The sequence below is a fragment of the Vanderwaltozyma polyspora genome, genomic scaffold (genome assembly GCF_000150035.1).
Source record: "Vanderwaltozyma polyspora DSM 70294 KpolScaffold478 genomic scaffold, whole genome shotgun sequence".
NCBI classification, from domain to species: domain Eukaryota; kingdom Fungi; phylum Ascomycota; class Saccharomycetes; order Saccharomycetales; family Saccharomycetaceae; genus Vanderwaltozyma; species Vanderwaltozyma polyspora.
Window position 1 is genome coordinate 1 of NW_001834627.1, and position 19,304 is coordinate 19,304.

Below are 19,304 nucleotides of genomic sequence, written 5' to 3' on the forward strand. Positions count from 1 at the left end.
AGTTACATCATTGCAGAACCCGGAATGGACTTTGTAGTCACGTGGTATCTCGAATCAGAGAGATACCGAGATCTAACGGAGTTGAATTGTACCTCAAGATGAGAAGAATAAGATACCACAGCCAAGGTAGTAATACATGGTTTCAAAAAGAATCTGGTATACAGGATTATAGATGTTAGAGTAGGGATTGATCTTCATTCCTTACATACATTATTCTTATACTCCAATTTATTTTGTACTTCTATATATTATTTCTGATTGATTAATTAATTATTGTAAAAAAAATGGATGGCAGGAAAATGGTTTTGTAACTTGGTCATAGTCTTCATTAGGAAATGGGAGATAAATGATTTGACTATAACTATGCATATGATTTTTCGTGACAAATATTCTATCTGGGGGTTTTTGTCCTTTATTAATGATGTTAACTTGTTAACTTAATTAAGCCCAAAACAACTTGTTGATTTGTCGTATTAGAGTTCCACTTGCAAATGCAATTGTGATTAGTGTCACAAATAATTGAGTAGATATTAGACTTAAACAGGCAAATAGAAATCTTGGACAAAAAATCTTCCATACCATTAGATGTCTACGGAAATGTGTAACCCACACAAAAGAGCTTAAACATAACACGGTATTGTAAATTAGTAAACAGCCGCCATTTGAGACAATTCTTCCAAGTAGAGTTTGCGGTTTTAAAATTGCAGGTGATTGTCTCCATAGTGTTAGTAATCCCACCGATAACGAAACTAATATATGTGGTCCAAAGGTATTTAAAAAGATACCTATATGTGTAAATGGGAATGTGATCCTATCTGTTATTATAAAACCAACATCCCACTGAACTGATGGAATTGTGGCTTCATGGCCAGTACTGAAAAATTGTTGGTACGAAATCAAACTTAACGTGAATGGGCCAATTATATTTTCTTTTAATTTGAATAGGTCGATAATTTCAATTACCGCTAGTATTTGATTTAACATCAAATATAGAGATATTTGTGCCATTGGTTTGTTAAAGATCATGATACACATGAATAAATTCAAAATAAACAAAAAATACTGAGAACCATATATGTTATTATAACCCATTATAGTTGCTTGGTTTTCAGAGGAATCAATTTTTTGATCAATTTGAACATCGATACAAAGTGGGCCCATAAACCAACCTACATTTAATGCAATTAATGAAAAACCCAACAACGTCCTGGCAAGTGTCAATTTCACAAATAATAAATCCAACTCGGGATTTTCAAGCATATTTTCTATAGTAGTTAACCCCCAGTATCCTGCATTCATCAATAAGAAGAATCTTAAGAAATAGCTGATCCAGATCGGTGCTGCACCTTGGAAAGACGAAGTTAGTTTGTAGTAACCTTTAATTGAGGAAGGTGTTAATAACATTAGAACCAGTGAAACACATAGAGTAAGTTGCGAATAGTTGTTTTTTGTTGTAAATGTTGGAATACAATAATCACCTTGCTCTTCTCTACAGATTGTTATGGTAGACGCCAATCTTGTACAAACAATCAAAACAATAGAATAATAAACACCTAGTAGACGGGATCCTTTGGATAATGGTAGTGAATCTGATTCCTTAATTAGTTGGATGTTATTAGCATCTTCCTCGGATTCATCTTCATTTACGACACCAGTTAATAATGCACTGGTAGATTGTCTTTTTGGCACAAATGTAAATTCGTATAATGTCAAAATTGCAATTGAGATCACAAAATAGCCAACAATTTTATCTTCCCAAATTGTGAACGAATTTGATGTAAACAATAAAGCATGCAATATTAAGAAGAATGCACCTACCCTGGACCAATAATCTGATAATTCTCCGAAAAATCTGAAAATTAACCATTTGATTGTGTATCTATCCAAAATTGGAACAAAACAACCAATTACGATACCTAGTGCTGTTGCAAATAAAGACCACCAGAAATCATCATAGAAAAATGAATATTGAAAGACATAATTCAAACTATGTATACATAAGTTTGATACCAATATCATAATGAAGATTAATGGTACAAAGGATGGGACTAATTGGCTAACCACAATTGAAGGGATTAATTTTGTAGTTAAGATTAGAATAATCAAAGAAAATGTTAAAAATATAATACCAGTCGTGATACTTATATAATCAAACCTAGCCCACAGATCCTTACATAATTCTAATAAATCGTTTTGGAAAATTGTTGCTTTGCTAGAATCGATTAAAGAATCTTGGTATAATTGTTCTAAGTGAAAATATTTTTCAGTATTATTAACAACTAATCCACTAACTTCCTGATAATTTTTCAATTGTTTTAATGTTAGTTGCTCAAAAATATTCCTTTCATTCTGATTTTTTGAAATTTCATTGATTGGCCAGCCTAAGTTGTTAAATGGAATTGGTACATCTAATAATAATGATAAAGTAGGCACTAAATCGATTTGATTTACAGATCTGTAGTTGTCACCCGAATTTTCTATATTATAATTATTTGGATCTCCCAATTCCCAAACGTCTGTCTTTTTAGAATACATAAACAGAGTACTTTCTAATTCATCTTTTGAATCACCACCGTGATTACCAGTGTGATCCATACCATGATCACCCATAATCACCAATAAAGTGTCATCATCAATTGATTCGATTATGTCATTGATGAAATTATTTACTTGTAATTGTTTCTCACGCATAGTAAAATGATTTGGACCATATTTATGACCAACATGGTCAACACCTAGCATATGTCCAATAAGTATATCCCATTTTTTATCATTTGTCTTTTGGTTAATTAGATGATCGTTAAAATAAGAGATTACACCATTATCAACAGTATCCAGATCCCAAACGTTTAACGATTCGAAAGGTTTACTATGATTTGATAAGAAAGGGTTGAAAAGAGAGTCCCAAGTGTCATCACCCACAAAATAAATTTCTTCATTTTTCAAGTACAATTGTTTAATTAAATTATCTTCTTCGATGACACTACCGTCAAAATTTGTACCAGCATCAATGAAAGTTGGTAGTGAACCTGTAGTTAAACCTTTCAGTCTTTGTAACGTTGTAGTTGGTGGGTCTGCAATAAATTTCAGCAAAATTGAACTATGGTCTTTATTATTATTTTGTGAAATGAATTGGTCATATAAAGTGATTATATTATTATGATAATTTTGATTATGAAGTGGATCTGTTGAGTTTACAGGGATAACGAAATCGAATCTTAATGCATCAATTATTAATATTACAGCTTTATCGAATTTTTTGGTATAATCTTGGTTCAAGTCTGAAGGGTTTAAATTATTGACGTTATCTAGAACATTCCTTGTTAAAAGGAAACCTTTACAGAAAAATGCAATTGAAATAAATTGTAAAATTGCTATTAAGGATAGAAATAAAACGTAAAGAGTGTGAGACTCTGAGAATTTTTGAAATCTTAATTTATAAAGAAATTTTTCATCTTCTAAACCATTCATAATGTGGACAGGGTATAGATTCTGTAATTTAGAAGTTAATCTTAGTAAGCAGTTTAAATGTTAAAGCTCTGTTTGTGTTTTCTTCTTTTTTTAACTTCCTCTTCTTCTTCTTCTTCTTCTTCTTCTTTCTTTTTTATTTTTAAACCTATAGTTGAGTAACTTGACTTGGTATATACATAAAATAGAAATAATTTTCAGAATGTCTAGTATTAAATAAATAACGTTGTAGTGATAATAAAATTTGGATAGCAAAGAATATTATGATATTAATTGAATGGATGAAACAAAAATTAACAACAAACACAAAAAAAGGGTTAATTAGTACTTGTAATTACAAATTGATACTTAGGGAAATGAAAAGGCACAATTGAAAAGGAGAAAGTAATAAATGATGAGTTAGAGGTTGAAAATATCAAAACTCTTTATTAACTATGACAAATTTAGCTACTTTATTTTCTTTCTTTGGATGTATATATACAACTGATCTCTTAAATTAAAATTTGAGCTAAAGTGGATTGAACTGAACTGAACTGAACTGAACTGAACTGAACTGAACTGAACTGAACTGAATTGAATTGAATTGAATTGAACGGTAATGGCTTGAACTGAATGATTACCTTCTTTTAAATTCGTGGGTAAGTTTGCTTAAAGGTGAAATGCAGTTAATTACTCTTAAACACAACAGTGTGTATTGTATATATGGTGGTAGTAGTAGTAATAAACAAGTAAGCACAATTTAGTTTTGTAATCTATTTAATAAATTTAGTTTTTCGAAATTTAAAGAATCATACAAAAATTTAAAACTAATAAAGTATGTTTAAACAAAAGCCTAACAGTAAGAAATAGCGTATAATAAAGATAAGTATACATACATATATTTATTTGCTAATTAATGAAAACTAAAACTTTGATATTTAATAATTTATTTTATTTTTTTCTCTTCCGTTGCCCTTCATATGCTCTGCCGTGCACTGTCCTGTTCTATTCTACTTTAATTTTCCTCCTTGTCATTTATCGATTTGTTCATTCATTCATTCATTATACATACGTATTACGTACGCCAAAGAAAAAGGAAGAAGAAGAAGGGAAAGGAAAAGGAAAAGCAGTTCTTAAGAGGGACACTCACCCTGTTAAATAGAAAAACAAGTAGTCAGAAAAACAAAAGTAACCAGAACAGAGAGGAGTTGGAATTCAAGTATATGTAACGACAGAGCCTGAGCAAGATCTGGATACGAAATAAAATTTCAATACATTTGAATCAAGACGGGAAAAGGGCAAGACAGAACAATCCCAATCTGAATCTGAATCTGAATTAAGTTGACAGGAGGAAAAGAAAGTGATGAAAGAAATGGAAAGGCTAAAACGATTAAAAGTGGGCTATTTATATAAGATGGGGTGCGGTAGAGCATGGTGGTGTGTTATGCCAATCTTTCAAAAATAAAATAGATAAGATAAGATAAGATATGACACAAAAATGGATTTACTAATTTATTCTTTTCTTTTGCTGTCATACACCGCATAGATAGGAAGCATCGGAAATTTAGCCGCTAGCCTGTGTCTGTTGGATGGGGATGAATGTGAAAATTCTATTAGGAAGGGGATTGTATATGGGGTTTATTCTATTTCATTGTGTAGGTGTTAACAGACCAAGACTAGACAGAAGCGTTACAAACTCAAACTCAAAAAAAACACATGACCAACTGTAGATGACGTCTTTTTTTAACCATACATATACATAACATGTATTGATACAGTGCTCATGTACATGGGCTTGTGTGTTTGGTAACGCCGCACACCGCATCTCTTTGCTAGTAATATGCACCCAATTTTACTCTGCGCGTGTTTCTCTGCCCCCGGGGGTTAGGAAAAGGGACACTCTGATAATAACAAAAGCTCAACTCAGCTCATAACAGCAAACTAACTTACGAACTAACTAGATAGATAGTTAGTTAGACTGCAATCCTAAATACAATAGTCCAAACCACTAATCAAATGCTTATTACCATCGCCACCAGCACTACCACGCATATGCATGGTAGGAAATTGACATAATAAAAGGGTGTGCATAATAATATTGGATTACAGACTTATTATTGCTCTCTCTCTCTCTCTCTCTGACAATACAGATCAAAACATAACAATCAACTTCACAATCATATCAACCATGTCTCTCGTACCGCCCCTTTTCCCCCATCTATAACCAACCATACTCTTACTCTTACTCTACTCTAATACCTATATTCGTTTCTTGTACTAATCGATTACTAAACTTTTAACTTCACCGCAAAGTGGGAGAATTCAATAATGGAAAAAATTAAAATCCAAAAAAAATCCAATTTCGAATTTCGAATTTCGAATATAAAGTTTCGAATGGACTTGGTTAATTTAATTTGGTCAACTCGATATCTCTTGAATAGTAATTAGGATCACTTGCTTATTTTTTAATTAATTTGGATCAAACGTAAAGTATTAATTATTAATTATTTCAACTTAAATTTGTATATATCGAATTTTAAGTTGCTTTAAGCTTTCCAATATATATATAATAATAAAAGACTCTGGATCAACTGCAGGTAAGGAATAATACTATTATCAAACCCAATATGTCAACTGCTCAATCTTCGAGAATGGCAATGGCTGGAGGTGTCCCACCTTCAAGTTCAAGTGTTAGAGGTAATAGACCTTTTAGGCCTTGTGATGATTGTACTTGTTCTCCTGGTTTATTATCAAGACATGGTAAAAGATCAAGCATTTTCTTTAGACAGTATGAAAATACGAGAAGAAGAGCCCATAGTAGTGCTAATAATCAATTATCTGCTTCAAATGAAAGTGTTTATTCAAGTGACACCTTATGTAAGAATTTTAAGGAGGTTAATACTACTGAAAGATTGTTACATTTGCGTAATGAAATGAGATCAAACGATTTATGTTGTTACATTGTACCAAGTGAAGACTCTCATCAAAGTGAATATGTTTCCGAAAAGGATGAAAGAAGAAGTTTCATCTCTGGCTTTACTGGTTCTGCTGGTATTGCTTGTATCACTAGAGATTTATTAAATTTTAATGATGAAAAAGAACCTACTGGTAAGTCTATCCTATCGACTGATGGGCGTTATTTCAATCAAGCTTTACAGGAATTAGATTATAACTGGGCTTTGTTAAGACAAGGTGAAGATAAATTAAATTGGCAACAATGGTGTTGTAATGAAGCCATCGAAATGTTAAAAGGTTTAGGTTTGAAATCAAATAAAAAACCTTTAAAGATTGGTATCGATCCAAAGTTAATCACCTATGAACAAGTTTTGAATTTCAAATCGACTCTAGAGAAAATGTTATCAGAAAATAGTATCAACGGTAATTCAAGTGACTATATCCAATTAGTACCAATTACAGAGAATCTAATAGATAAAATTTGGGGAGATTTCGAACCGGTCCCATCAAGACCATCAAATGATTTGATTTTATTAGATGAAAGCTACCATGGTGAAGAATTTTCTTCAAAACGTTCTCGTATCTTGAAAAAGTTATCTTCTTCAAAAAAATCCAATGATGACAGTAAAATCAAAAATTACTTTGTAACTGTTGCATTAGATGAAATCTGTTGGTTGCTAAACTTGCGTGGCTCTGAAATTGATTTTAACCCTGTTTTTTATGCTTATTTGTTAATTGACGATCAATCAGACGAAACTATTTTATTTACAGATTCTAAATATGATGACAAAATCAAACAATATTTCGAATCAAACAGGATTGTGGTCAAGCCTTATGATCAATTTTGGGAATCATTATCTGGCTTTGTTACTGAGGCGACTAATGACGCTACAACTTTCATTGTCCCAGATAACTCATCCTGGCAATTGATTAGAGAAGTTTCAAAGAAAACTTACAAAATGCTTCATTCTCCAGTCGATGTACTTAAATCTGTAAAAAACGTGACTGAAATAGCTAATGCCCATAGAGCACAAGTACTAGATTCAGTATGTTTAACTCAATATTTTGCCTGGTTAGAAGATAGGTTGATTCAACATGAAGCATTGATAGATGAATATACAGCAGCAGAAAAATTAACTGAAATTAGAAAGACCAAGAAGACTTTTATTGGTAATTCTTTCGACACAATCTCTTCTACTGGTGCTAATGCAGCTGTTATTCATTATAAACCACCAAAGGAAAACTCTTCGATGATAAACCCACAAAAAATTTACCTATGTGATTCTGGTTCCCAATTTTTAGAAGGTACCACCGATATCACTAGAACCATCCATCTAGATAAACCAACTGAAGAAGAGATCAAAAACTATACCTTAGTTTTGAAAGGTAATTTGGCTTTGGAAAGATTAATATTCCCAGAGGGAACTAACGGTTATCAAATAGATGTTATTGCCAGACAATATTTATGGGAACAAGGTTTGGATTACAGACATGGTACTGGTCATGGTATTGGTGCTATGTTGAATGTTCATGAGGGACCTATTGGTATTGGTACCAAACCAACCTCGATTAAGTATCCATTACAAGCTGGTAATATCATTAGTAATGAGCCTGGTTATTATAAAGACGGTGAGTATGGTATTAGAATTGAAAACGATTTATTAGTAGAAGTAGTAAAACCAGAGATGAGATTCGGAGATAAAAAGTTTTTATGTTTTGAAAATATTACACTAGTGCCATATTGTAGAAAACTAATCGATGTAAAGATGTTAGATAAAAGAGAAAGAGAACAGATCAATGAATATCATAGGAAGATTTTTGATACAACCGTACAGTTCACCCAACCACAAAGTATTTCATTTAAATGGTTGAAAAGAGAAACTGCACCATTGTAAATCACGTGAATGCACTAGCGATCTTCCTAAATGGGATGTTTTGACCCCCAAGATCATTTTTCTGACATAATTATGTACATAAGGAGGTTGGCGGTAGGAAATCTTTTTCAAAGTGTGAATGGAGATAGGTTGTCACATTGCCAAATGTTAACAACCGCGGAATACTGCACCAAAAAAGAAATACGAAGATAATGGAAAAAGTTATTTATCGCCGATAGGTTTAAACTATGAAGAAAGTAAATAAAAATAAACAAATATTAATAATAATTCATTTGAAAATTTTTAACATGTAGAATAGTTGTCTGTATAATAAAGCTAGTACTTCATCAATTAAACTTGTTGTAATGAGGTACAAGTATAAATTATTTTGCAATGTAAGAAAAATCAATTATATTAAATAAATAGTACATGTATTACTGTTCTAAAAATTTACAATGATAATGTTGTTATTATAATCATTATTGCAACAAGTTTGATATATATATATATATATATGACTATGTGTATTTGTGGGTAAATATTGTTTGCCATTTTATTTTACATTATTCTTCTATCATAATTGTAAATATCTTAATGTAGTTAACGTGTTTAAGTAATAAAAGTTTATAAGAAAACCCATTTAAGATACATTTGATTAATATTGGGAATTTTATGTTTGGAGAGGAATAAAAAATATTGATTTACTGTTACTGTCATCACTTTTTTCATTATATTCAGTTATGAACAATCGCCGATGAGCTTAAATGACACTATACAATTATTTTTTTTGTCTATGAGAAAATAAGAAAACGTAGAAATCGCTAAAATATAGAAAATATGGAAATTTTTTAACAAAATCGATTAAAACCATTGTGTATATCGTTAATTGAAAACTTCAGATGATCGGACGAATACAAGGGGAAAAGGCTCTTCCTTTTTACTTCTTTCGACACTGTTTGATTTGTTTAAGGATGGCAAGAACAACATTTAGCATACTCTCTTAACAACAAATAACAGAATGTAATTTCTAACGGAATACACAAAGTAATAAAGAAACCATGCAGTGAGAAGAGAAGAGTGGAACCGCACAAGTAACGACACATCGCTGTCCCAATGGGCAAATGTAATTTAGCAATTACCTATATTGTTAATGATGATTATTTTTGTTTTAGTTCCGTGGAACTCCAAATTCTTATTCTGTTTTTGTTCTAATTGTCGATGTTCTATAACCTTATTCTACTGCCCTACATTCACTGGTTCAAGTCCTTTTTATACTACAAAGATACGTCCAAGTATAATCCACTATCAAATATCTCAGGCAGCTTAGATTCCTACTGCAAAAAAAATTGACTGTTTCTGTAACTAGGAGATACTGGTATATATTCTTACTAGTTAGCGTATTGATGTCTTCCGGGAGTAACCGGAACGGGCCGAAAATATCCCACACATAAGAGAGTTCGACTGGGAAAGATACAAAAAAGCAGCAAAATGATCCATCTTACTCTTTAGTCAAAACAATTATTGAATCAGAATATATGTTTGATACAGTCGAATAGAGTTGCAATTGATAGCATCAGACACTGTACGATAATCAATTTTACAAAGGGTAGGCAGATGCATTTCAAATCAGCTTTTTAAAAGATACAAAAAAGTATAGTTGGAACTATTATAAGAAAAAGGTTACAATGTGTAATTGATTCCATCCGCTCATGTTGAACTACTACGTTTATGAGTTTGATATATAAAATCTGATACTTGGTTTATGTACTTAACCAGATATTGATTAACCATTGCTAACTCATATAACCATTAGTTATGTGAGTACTTTAATACGTATCTATGAGAGAGAAGAGTAAGCTAATATAATATCATCCACGGAATGTAATGATTTAGTAGTAGAGAAATAACCTGATAACTGGTTGTAAACAGCTACAGCACATATCCAAATCTAAATGCAGTATAACCTGTGTGTCTTAGATTTCTTTCCCCCAAGATATAAATAAGCAACTGACAAGGCATAAATCTCAGGTAATAATCACAATAAAATAAAACTTTCTAGGTCATTGCATTGCAGCCGAATGGCTACGAGGTATAATAAAGCCCAATAGATTTTTTTTAGCAACTTTGCCCTTAAACGCAACGCAAACTACCTATTTCTTCTCACTAATCTGAACTGATTTTTCATTAAACTAAATAATTAATCATACTACAGCTAGTTTAATGCAATCTGTTCTTACTTTCCATTTCCGAATCGAACTATACCATTTTATTTTATTTAGTTTTTTTTATCAAACCTACTCTACCTTTCTCTCTCTCCCCCATTTTATTCGGCCGAGCTTTGAAGCCTGGGTTTAAGTTCAAAGCGTTGCTACAATTCTTTACATCGAACAAACCAGTAACTATAAATGGAGTCGATGCTCCCTGTATCGTCTCTGTCTTTCCTCTTCACTCTTAGTATTTCTCTCTCTTGTTTGGCTTTGTTCTTGTTACTAATGGGTACTTTAGGTTCACAATATTTGCTTTTGCCATTGGCTTCCTGACTGAGAAGGATGGAAACGATACATTTCTATTAGTTGCAGCAGTGACATTTAGGTTGCATTAATGCCCATTTAGGGAATTGAATAAACAACTGATGTTGAAAATGTATTATTCTCCGGTTCTTAACTGGATCAAAAGCACTGTTTTATTTTAAAAAAAACTTTTTTGATTTTTGCTTTCATCTGGGTAGTGAAAAACTGGAAATTTTAAAAAAGAAAATTACACTTCACGGTTATTCCGCAAGAGATGAGATGATGTTCGTTTGGGTTTCACTAACTTCAGAGAGTTTGTGCTCAGTTGGTTGTATCATTATGTGTGTATTCTGAAATACATTGGTGCAATTATTATTTGGATTCTTCAATGGAAAGATTGGATTTAATTGATTGATAGAGATCATCGATATCACTGTATGTCATCGGGCAGTAAATATTTGTCTCTTCCCTAAAGCACAAAAAAAAAAAGAAAAAATATTATATATGTTATCGCTCGTAGAAACGGTAATATTCATAATGGAACCTTCCTTCTTATTATCCAAGTTGCATAACTGTTAACTATATTGATTACCTGTTTTCGATATATAATATTGTATAACTAATTACATACAAATATAGTTTGTCATTCCGTGGGATGCTCTAAATTCATGATATGCTTCCTTATTTCTTTGAAGTTGGTGCGAAGGGGGTTGGAGAAGACAGGCTTAAACTGGACCTGATCTTATAATTTGTTGCAGTGCAATGTAGCATAAATCAGTTATTTCCCTGTAATATCAAAATACTGAACAAAATTGCTTCCATTTCATTGTTATTGTTCTTGTTCTTGTTATTGTTATTGTTATTGTTATTGTTATGTTATTTATACTAATTAATACTGTAAATTGAAAAAAAATGTCGGAGATGATATTGATTTTGAATTGCTTACTCATCGAATTATTACTATTTTAGTATATTCACTTTATTATATATACCCATCTATATAAAGCTCAATTCATCTGGTTATATGAATATATATATATATATAAAGTGAATATGTATAATTGAAGTTTTAACTTGAATTAACTTATTCTGTCTTGATGATATTTTTGTTCTTTTCAGTTTTTACCTTAAACTTAAGATTCATTAAACACTTGTTTCAATTAGAAGGTCTTCATTTTTAATTCTTTCTTTAAAAATCTCTTTGAGACTATATAAAATCAAACACCTTGCTTGACATCTGTGAATTGATACACACAAGGAATTAGTTGATCCATTTCATTCAGTTTATCATTTCGATTGAGCACCTGCATACATTTTAATTTTAATAGTTCAATTCGTATTATCTGAATTATAGGACAAATTTTGGAAGGGGTTAATATCTAGGACAAAAAAAAGAAAGCGTTTTATTGTTCAGCTTATATTGTTAAGACATTTTAGGACAAATATAAATTATGAGTTTGAGTAGGGAAGTATCTGGCAAAGAGACTGCTACAGATACTGCTACAGATACTGGATCTAGTTCAAGTTTATCAGTACAAGAACCAGTAGAAATTAATGATGTATTTCCATCCTCATTATCAATGGATGGTGCTGCTAGTGGCATAAAACTAGAAAAAATTGATACTTTAACATCTGCCAGTGAATCAGGTCCAGAAATTAATAGAAGGCTATCACGTATTTTAACAGGTACAGGTGACACTGAAGGTGAAGCTTTAAGAGATGAAACTCATATTGATTATTCTCATGCATTGCCAATGGGTGGTGGTAGACCTTATCCGCCTGGATTACCAGATAGAGATCAATTTCAAGTTACATTCGATGGTCCGGATGATCCTTTACATCCATTTAACTGGACTACTACGAAAAAGGTATTCCTTTGTACAGTTTTATGTCTTGATTGTATTGCCATTACTATGGGTTCTTCTATTTTTGGTTCGGGTGTCCTTCAATTAAATGAAGAATTTCATGTTATTACTGTCGTTTCTGTTTTAGGTATTACTTTATATGTTTTAGGTTTCGCTGCATCTCCGATTATTTATGCACCATTATCAGAATTATACGGTAGAAAAGGTGTCATCATTCTATCTGCATTCGGTTTCTCGGTCTTTCAATTTGCTGTCGCTGTTTCAAAGGATTTCCAAAGTATTATGATTTGTAGATTTTTTGGTGGTCTAATTGGTGCAGCTCCTATGGCAGTCGTCCCTGCCTGTTTTGCTGATATGTTCGATACAAATATGAGAGGTAAAGCTATTGCATTGTTTTCCTTAGGTGTGTTTGTAGGTCCAATTTTGGGTCCTGTTATGGGTTCATATATCGTTCAACATACTACTTGGAGATGGTTAGAATACGTTATTGGTTGTTTCTCCGCTGCAATTTTTGTTGCATTACTCTTTTTTATGGAAGAAACCCATCATCCTTCTATTTTAGTTAACAAAGCTAAACAAATGAGAAAAGCTACAAACAACTGGGGTATTCATGCCGCTCATGAAAGTGTTGAATTATCTGTTAAGGATATTGTTCAAAAAACTGTCACTAGACCAATTGTGATGTTATTCCGTGAACCGATCTTATTGATTATTACTATTTACAATTCTTTTGTCTACGGTATTCTATATCTGTTATTAGAAGCTTATCCAATTGTCTTTGTCGAAGGTTACGGTTTGAGAGTCAATGGTGAATTGCCATATATCGCTTTGATTGTTGGTATTATGATCTGTACTGTTTTCATTTGGAAGATGGATGCATTCTATTTGTCCAGAGTTAGAAAAGCAGGTGGTTTGGTACCTGAAGCAAGATTATATCCAATGATTGTTGCAGGTGTAGTTTTCCCAATTGGTATTCTATGGTTCTGTTGGACAGGTTACTATCCTCACAAAATTCATTGGATTGTTCCAACAATTGCTGGTTCATTTATTGGTTTTGGTTTAATGGGTATTTTCTTGCCATGTTTGAACTACATTATTGAATCCTATTTGTTTTTAGCTGCTTCAGCTGTTGCAGCTAATACATTTATGAGATCTATGTTTGGTGCAGTTTTCCCATTATTTGCCGGTTACATGTTCCATAACATGGGTACAGGTTGGGCCGGTTTAGTTTTAGGGTTATTTGCAGCAGCAATGATACCAGTTCCATTGCTATTACTAAAATACGGTAAGGCAATTAGACAAAAATCTAAGTTTGCTTATTCCGGTTAGATATACCTTTATTGGTACATTGTAATTGTAATAATTATTTATGTTTGAGAAAACAAGAACTATATCCATCATATCACACCACTTATAGAATTGGGGGATTAAAAGGAACTATTACATTTTAATTTACTTTATTACACTTTTTTTCAAAGAAAGAAAGAAAAAAAAACATTTTTTTACAATACGGAAGAGTCCCAAGTATAGAGAAAGAGGCTTCATCCTTATATTATAAACTTCATTATAATTATTATATCATACCCAACTTTAGTCAATTAATTAATTAATTTCAATCACGTCATTCCTTTCATATATTAGGATATTTATATATATTAAATCTCCCAATCTTTTATTTTTTAGGCATATATATTATTAATTTAATTTTCACTATTACTATTATTTTCACTATTATTATTATTATTATTATTATTATTATTATTATTATTATTATTATTATTATTATTATTATTATATATTTCAAGATTAAAACCAACAAATAAAGGGAAAGGGGAGACGCACGTATATAATCTCTAATCTATTGAACTGTGCCTATTCCATGCTCCTGTGGTTGCGTCGACTACCCCATTTCCTTCCTCCTTTCCCGCTATTCCTCCAGACACTAAACGAAATCTGGACTCCTAGTTACAGAATGCAACCAAATTGATCAAAAACGACCAATTAAAAACTAAATTTTGCAATCATCATCTCCTTGACTTAAAAATATAATACCTCTCTCTATTTCTGCCTTGCCCCAGAGTCATTACGATTAATCATATAAACTCGATCACAGTTCGAAGTTTGAAGTTCGAAATTTCCCGCTAACAATAATTTAATCATGAATATTTATCTCCAGTAGTTTCCAGCAGTTTCTACTAGTTTCAGAAACCGAAATGTGAAAGCAAAAAAAATAAGGATGGCGAGAGACGACCACAAAAAATAAAAAATAAAAATTCGATTCGATTCGATTCAGTTGAATTTCGCAAAGAAAAAGAAAAAAGAGAGAGAAAAAGAAAAAAGAAATAATTTAACGCAACAGCACTGCTATTCTTCACTTGCATGCACAGAGTAATAAAAATGGCAAGTACGACAAGATCAAGTAAAAAGAAGAGAGCATTCGAAAGTTTGGTATGAAACTATTGAAATAGAGGTAAGGTGATGATGGGATAGGATAGGATAGGATAGGATAGACAATGACTTAAGTTGACTGACAGACTTTCTGATCCATTGATTGATTGGGTGGTGATAAAGAGAGAGAGAGAGAGATGGAGAGATATATGTGTATGATTGTGCTTGCGGGGGAGTGGAGAGAAGATGAGTGCAAAAGAAGCCAAGAGAAGGGTGTAGAAAGTAAGCGTACGTTATGGATTATTCTAGAATTTGCTAGAAGAAAAGAAAAATTCAACGTACGAAGGGGATTTCATGTTGAATTTTTGAGGTTATGCAGAAATCGTAATAATAAAGAGTTGTACTATACATCACCTTATTTAACTTGCTAAATCAGATATATATATATATATATATATATATGTACATATACATATATAAGGGATAATAATTTCAAATTAAATGACAATTTATTCAGTTGATTAATTAATTACCTTTTCTTGTGTCTAATATATTTTTAATTCAATTAATTATTACTTATTTAATAGTATATAAGAACAAACAAAAAAAGTATAGAATATTAACTCGTTATCAAAAGATATTACAGTTATTTTAATAATACATTCTATTGGTATAGAAACAATAAAAAGAAAGATACACAAACTAGAAAAATGAATGACGAAACTCAATTCACAGAAAGAGCTTTGAATATTTTAACAATTGCTCAAAAACTAGCCCAAGATCATCAACATCCACAATTACAACCAATTCATATATTAGCTGCTTTCATTGAAACTCAGCCAGATGGTTCAATTCCATATTTACAAAATTTAATTGAAAAAGCTCGTTACGATTATGGTGCTTTCACTAAAATTGTAAATAAATCTTTGGTGCGTATACCACAACAACACCCTGCTCCACAACAAATAACACCAAGTTATGCACTAGGTCAAGTTTTACAAGATGCTGCTAAAATACAAAAACAACAAAAGGATTCCTTCATTGCTCAAGATCATTTACTATTTGCATTATTTAACGATTCCTCAATTAAAACCATATTTAAAGAAGCTCAAATTGACCTCGAAGCTATTAAGCAACAGGCTTTGGAATTAAGAGGTAATCAAAGAATTGATTCCCGTGGTGCAGACACTTCTACTCCACTGGAATATCTAACAAAATATGCAATTGATATGACTGAAGAAGCTAGAGCAGGTAAATTAGACCCTGTTATCGGCAGAGAAGAAGAAATTAGAAGTTGTATTAGAGTATTGGCAAGGAGAATTAAATCTAATCCCTGCTTAATTGGTGAACCTGGTATTGGTAAAACTGCTATTATAGAAGGTGTCGCTCAAAGAATTATCGATGACGATGTCCCAAGAATTTTACAAGGTTCTAAATTATTCAGTTTGGATTTAGCTGCCTTAACTGCCGGTGCAAAATATAAAGGTGATTTTGAAGAAAGATTGAAAGGTGTTTTAAAAGAAATTGAGGATTCAAAGACGTTAATCGTATTATTTATCGATGAAATTCATATGTTGATGGGTAACGGTAAAGATGACGCCGCTAATATTTTGAAGCCAGCTTTGTCAAGAGGTGGTTTAAAAGTCATTGGTGCTACTACAAACAACGAATATAGATCCATTGTTGAAAAAGATGGTGCATTTGAAAGAAGATTCCAAAAGATAGATGTTTGCGAACCAACCGTTAGACAAACAGTTGCAATTCTAAGAGGTTTACAACAAAAGTATGAAATTCATCACGGTGTTAGAATCCTAGATAGTGCATTGGTTACTGCCGCACAATTAGCAAAGAGATATCTGCCATACAGAAGATTACCAGATTCTGCATTAGATTTAGTCGATATCTCTTGTGCCGGTGTTGCAGTTGCTAGAGACTCGAAACCTGAGGAATTAGATTCTAAAGAACGTCAATTACAATTGCTACAAGTTGAAATACAAGCCTTGGAAAGAGACAAGGATGCTGATGCCTCTACAAAGGATAGATTGAAGCAAGCTAAAAAGAGAGAAGCTTCATTGATTGAAGAATTAGAACCATTGAGACAACGTTATGAAGAGGAAAGAAAGGGTCATGAAGAATTGACACAAGCAAAGAAGAAATTAGAAGAATTAGAAACTAAAGCATTGGATGCGGAACGTAGAAACGATACTGCAACCGTTGCTGATTTAAGATACTTTGCTATTCCAGATATTTTGAAGCATATTGAAGAATTGGAACAACAAGTAGCTGAAGAACAAAAGAGAGCCGGTTCCGATTCTATGGTTCAAAACGTTGTTGATACTGATACTGTTGCCGAAACTGCTGCAAGGTTGACTGGTATTCCAGTTAAGAAGTTGACTGAATCAGAAAATGAAAAATTGATTCATATGGAAAGGGACTTATCTCAAGAAGTAGTTGGTCAAATGGAAGCTGTTAAGGCGGTTTCCAATGCTGTAAGGTTGAGCAGATCAGGTCTAGCTAATCCAAGACAACCTGCATCATTTTTGTTCCTTGGTTTATCAGGTTCTGGTAAGACTGAGTTGGCAAAGAAGATTGCAGGATTTTTGTTCAATGATGAAGATATGATCATTAGAGTTGATTGTTCAGAATTAAGTGAAAAGCACTCAGTTTCCAAGTTATTAGGTACCACCGCTGGTTATGTCGGTTTTGAAGAAGGTGGGTTCTTAACAAACCAATTGAAATATAAACCATATTCTGTTGTTTTGTTTGACGAAGTTGAAAAGGCTCACCCTGATGTTTTAACAGTCATGTTACAAATGTTAGATGATGGTAGAATCACCAGTGGTCAAGGTAAGACCATTGACTGCTCCAATACTATTATTATTATGACATCTAATTTAGGTGCACAATACTTACAACAACAACCTGGATCTAAAGTACAAGAAGCTACGAAAGGTTTGGTATTAGCGGCAGTCAAGCAACATTTCAGACCAGAATTTTTGAACAGAATTTCAGGTATAGTAGTCTTTAATAAGTTATCAAGGAAGGCTATCCATAAGATTGTTGACATTCGTCTAAAAGAAATTGAACAAAGATTTGAAGCCAATGATAAGCATTATAAATTGAATGTTAGCGAAGAAGCTAAAGAATATTTAACAAAGTATGGTTATTCTGATGATATGGGTGCACGTCCATTAAATAGATTAATTCAGAATGAAATTTTGAACAGGATGGCAATTAGAATTTTAAGAAATGAAATTAAAGACAAAGAAGAAGTTAGAGTTGTACTAAAGAGTCGTAAAAATAAAGCCAATAGCGACGAAGATGAAGCACAAGAATACCTAGAAGTATTGCCTAACCATGAAGCAACAATTGTCGATGGTCAAGATAATATGGATATTGATTTCGATGAAGATGAAGATGAAGATTTACTGGGTCCAACTGAACTTGATTAGGTGAAAATATCCAATTACTTGGCACAAGAGATATGTTTTTTCACATTTCTTCACTAAACTTCACTTCACTTCACTTCACTTCCATCTACCCCCTCGAACTATGCATCTATTTATATATTTGGAGATATATGTTGATTTTAGTTTTAATAGATTTATTTATATTTAAAAAAGAATCCATTATGTTTATGTTGTGTAATGTTATTTATGTTTGGAAAGATTAAGGAAGGAATATCAATTGCATCATAAATTGTTTATGTATTTATGTATTAATGTATTTATGTAAAAGAACTATTTATAAATACCGAATTGGGTATTAATACGACTAAATTTCTAAACCACCCTCCTTTGGTAATTTCAATTGCCCTAACACTTATAATTAGTATCACGTTTATTATTAATGATGTCTTGTTATCTTTAGAATATCCAATGTGCATGAATGTTGTATGTACGTACGTGAACAAATTAAGTAAGTATTAATAGATTTGCATAAAAAATTAGAAAAGTGTCTGTCTGTGCCACGACTTTTTGTGTTTATATTTCATATTGGTGTAGCGTAATCAAAAATAGAAAATCAGAGAAGTAGGTAAACAGCGTACAGTTATGAATGACTCTTTGTGTTAATCGTTTAATGAGGACATAAGAGGGGTACGAAGATGGTAGTTATTTAATGGTTTATTACCGTTGTATATCTTGGGCGTACAAAATTGTTTCTGCAGGGGTGGGGGATAAAGACAAGAACAAAAAAAAAATGGTTAGAGATTTACCTATTGCATATTACTGTCACACTTAATTTAGTTACATGAGATTTAACTG

The 19,304-nt window shown here is 32.0% G+C and overlaps 4 protein-coding genes across 4 annotated transcripts; 3 read left to right on the plus strand and 1 right to left on the minus strand.

Moving 5' to 3' along the window:
• Window positions 1-441: 441 nt before the first annotated feature.
• On the minus strand, window positions 442-3,471 carry Kpol_478p1 (GPI ethanolamine phosphate transferase 3; the record flags this gene model as incomplete). Its single annotated transcript, XM_001643574.1, has 1 exon — window positions 442-3,471. One exon carries the CDS (start codon window positions 3,469-3,471, stop codon window positions 442-444), a length of 3,030 nt encoding a protein of 1,009 aa, XP_001643624.1.
• A 2,603-nt stretch (window positions 3,472-6,074) lies between these two features.
• Kpol_478p2 (uncharacterized protein) lies at window positions 6,075-8,297 on the plus strand (the record flags this gene model as incomplete). The annotated part of the gene is made up of 1 exon (XM_001643575.1): window positions 6,075-8,297. The coding sequence occupies one exon, from the start codon at window positions 6,075-6,077 to the stop codon at window positions 8,295-8,297; it is 2,223 nt and encodes a 740-aa protein (XP_001643625.1).
• Window positions 8,298-12,237: 3,940 nt separating this feature from the next.
• On the plus strand, window positions 12,238-13,980 carry Kpol_478p3 (MFS transporter; the record flags this gene model as incomplete). Its single annotated transcript, XM_001643576.1, has 1 exon — window positions 12,238-13,980. The coding sequence occupies one exon, from the start codon at window positions 12,238-12,240 to the stop codon at window positions 13,978-13,980; it is 1,743 nt and encodes a 580-aa protein (XP_001643626.1).
• Window positions 13,981-15,749: 1,769 nt separating this feature from the next.
• HSP104 (chaperone ATPase HSP104) lies at window positions 15,750-18,491 on the plus strand (the record flags this gene model as incomplete). The annotated part of the gene is made up of 1 exon (XM_001643577.1): window positions 15,750-18,491. One exon carries the CDS (start codon window positions 15,750-15,752, stop codon window positions 18,489-18,491), a length of 2,742 nt encoding a protein of 913 aa, XP_001643627.1.
• Between the last annotated feature and the right edge of the window lie 813 nt (window positions 18,492-19,304).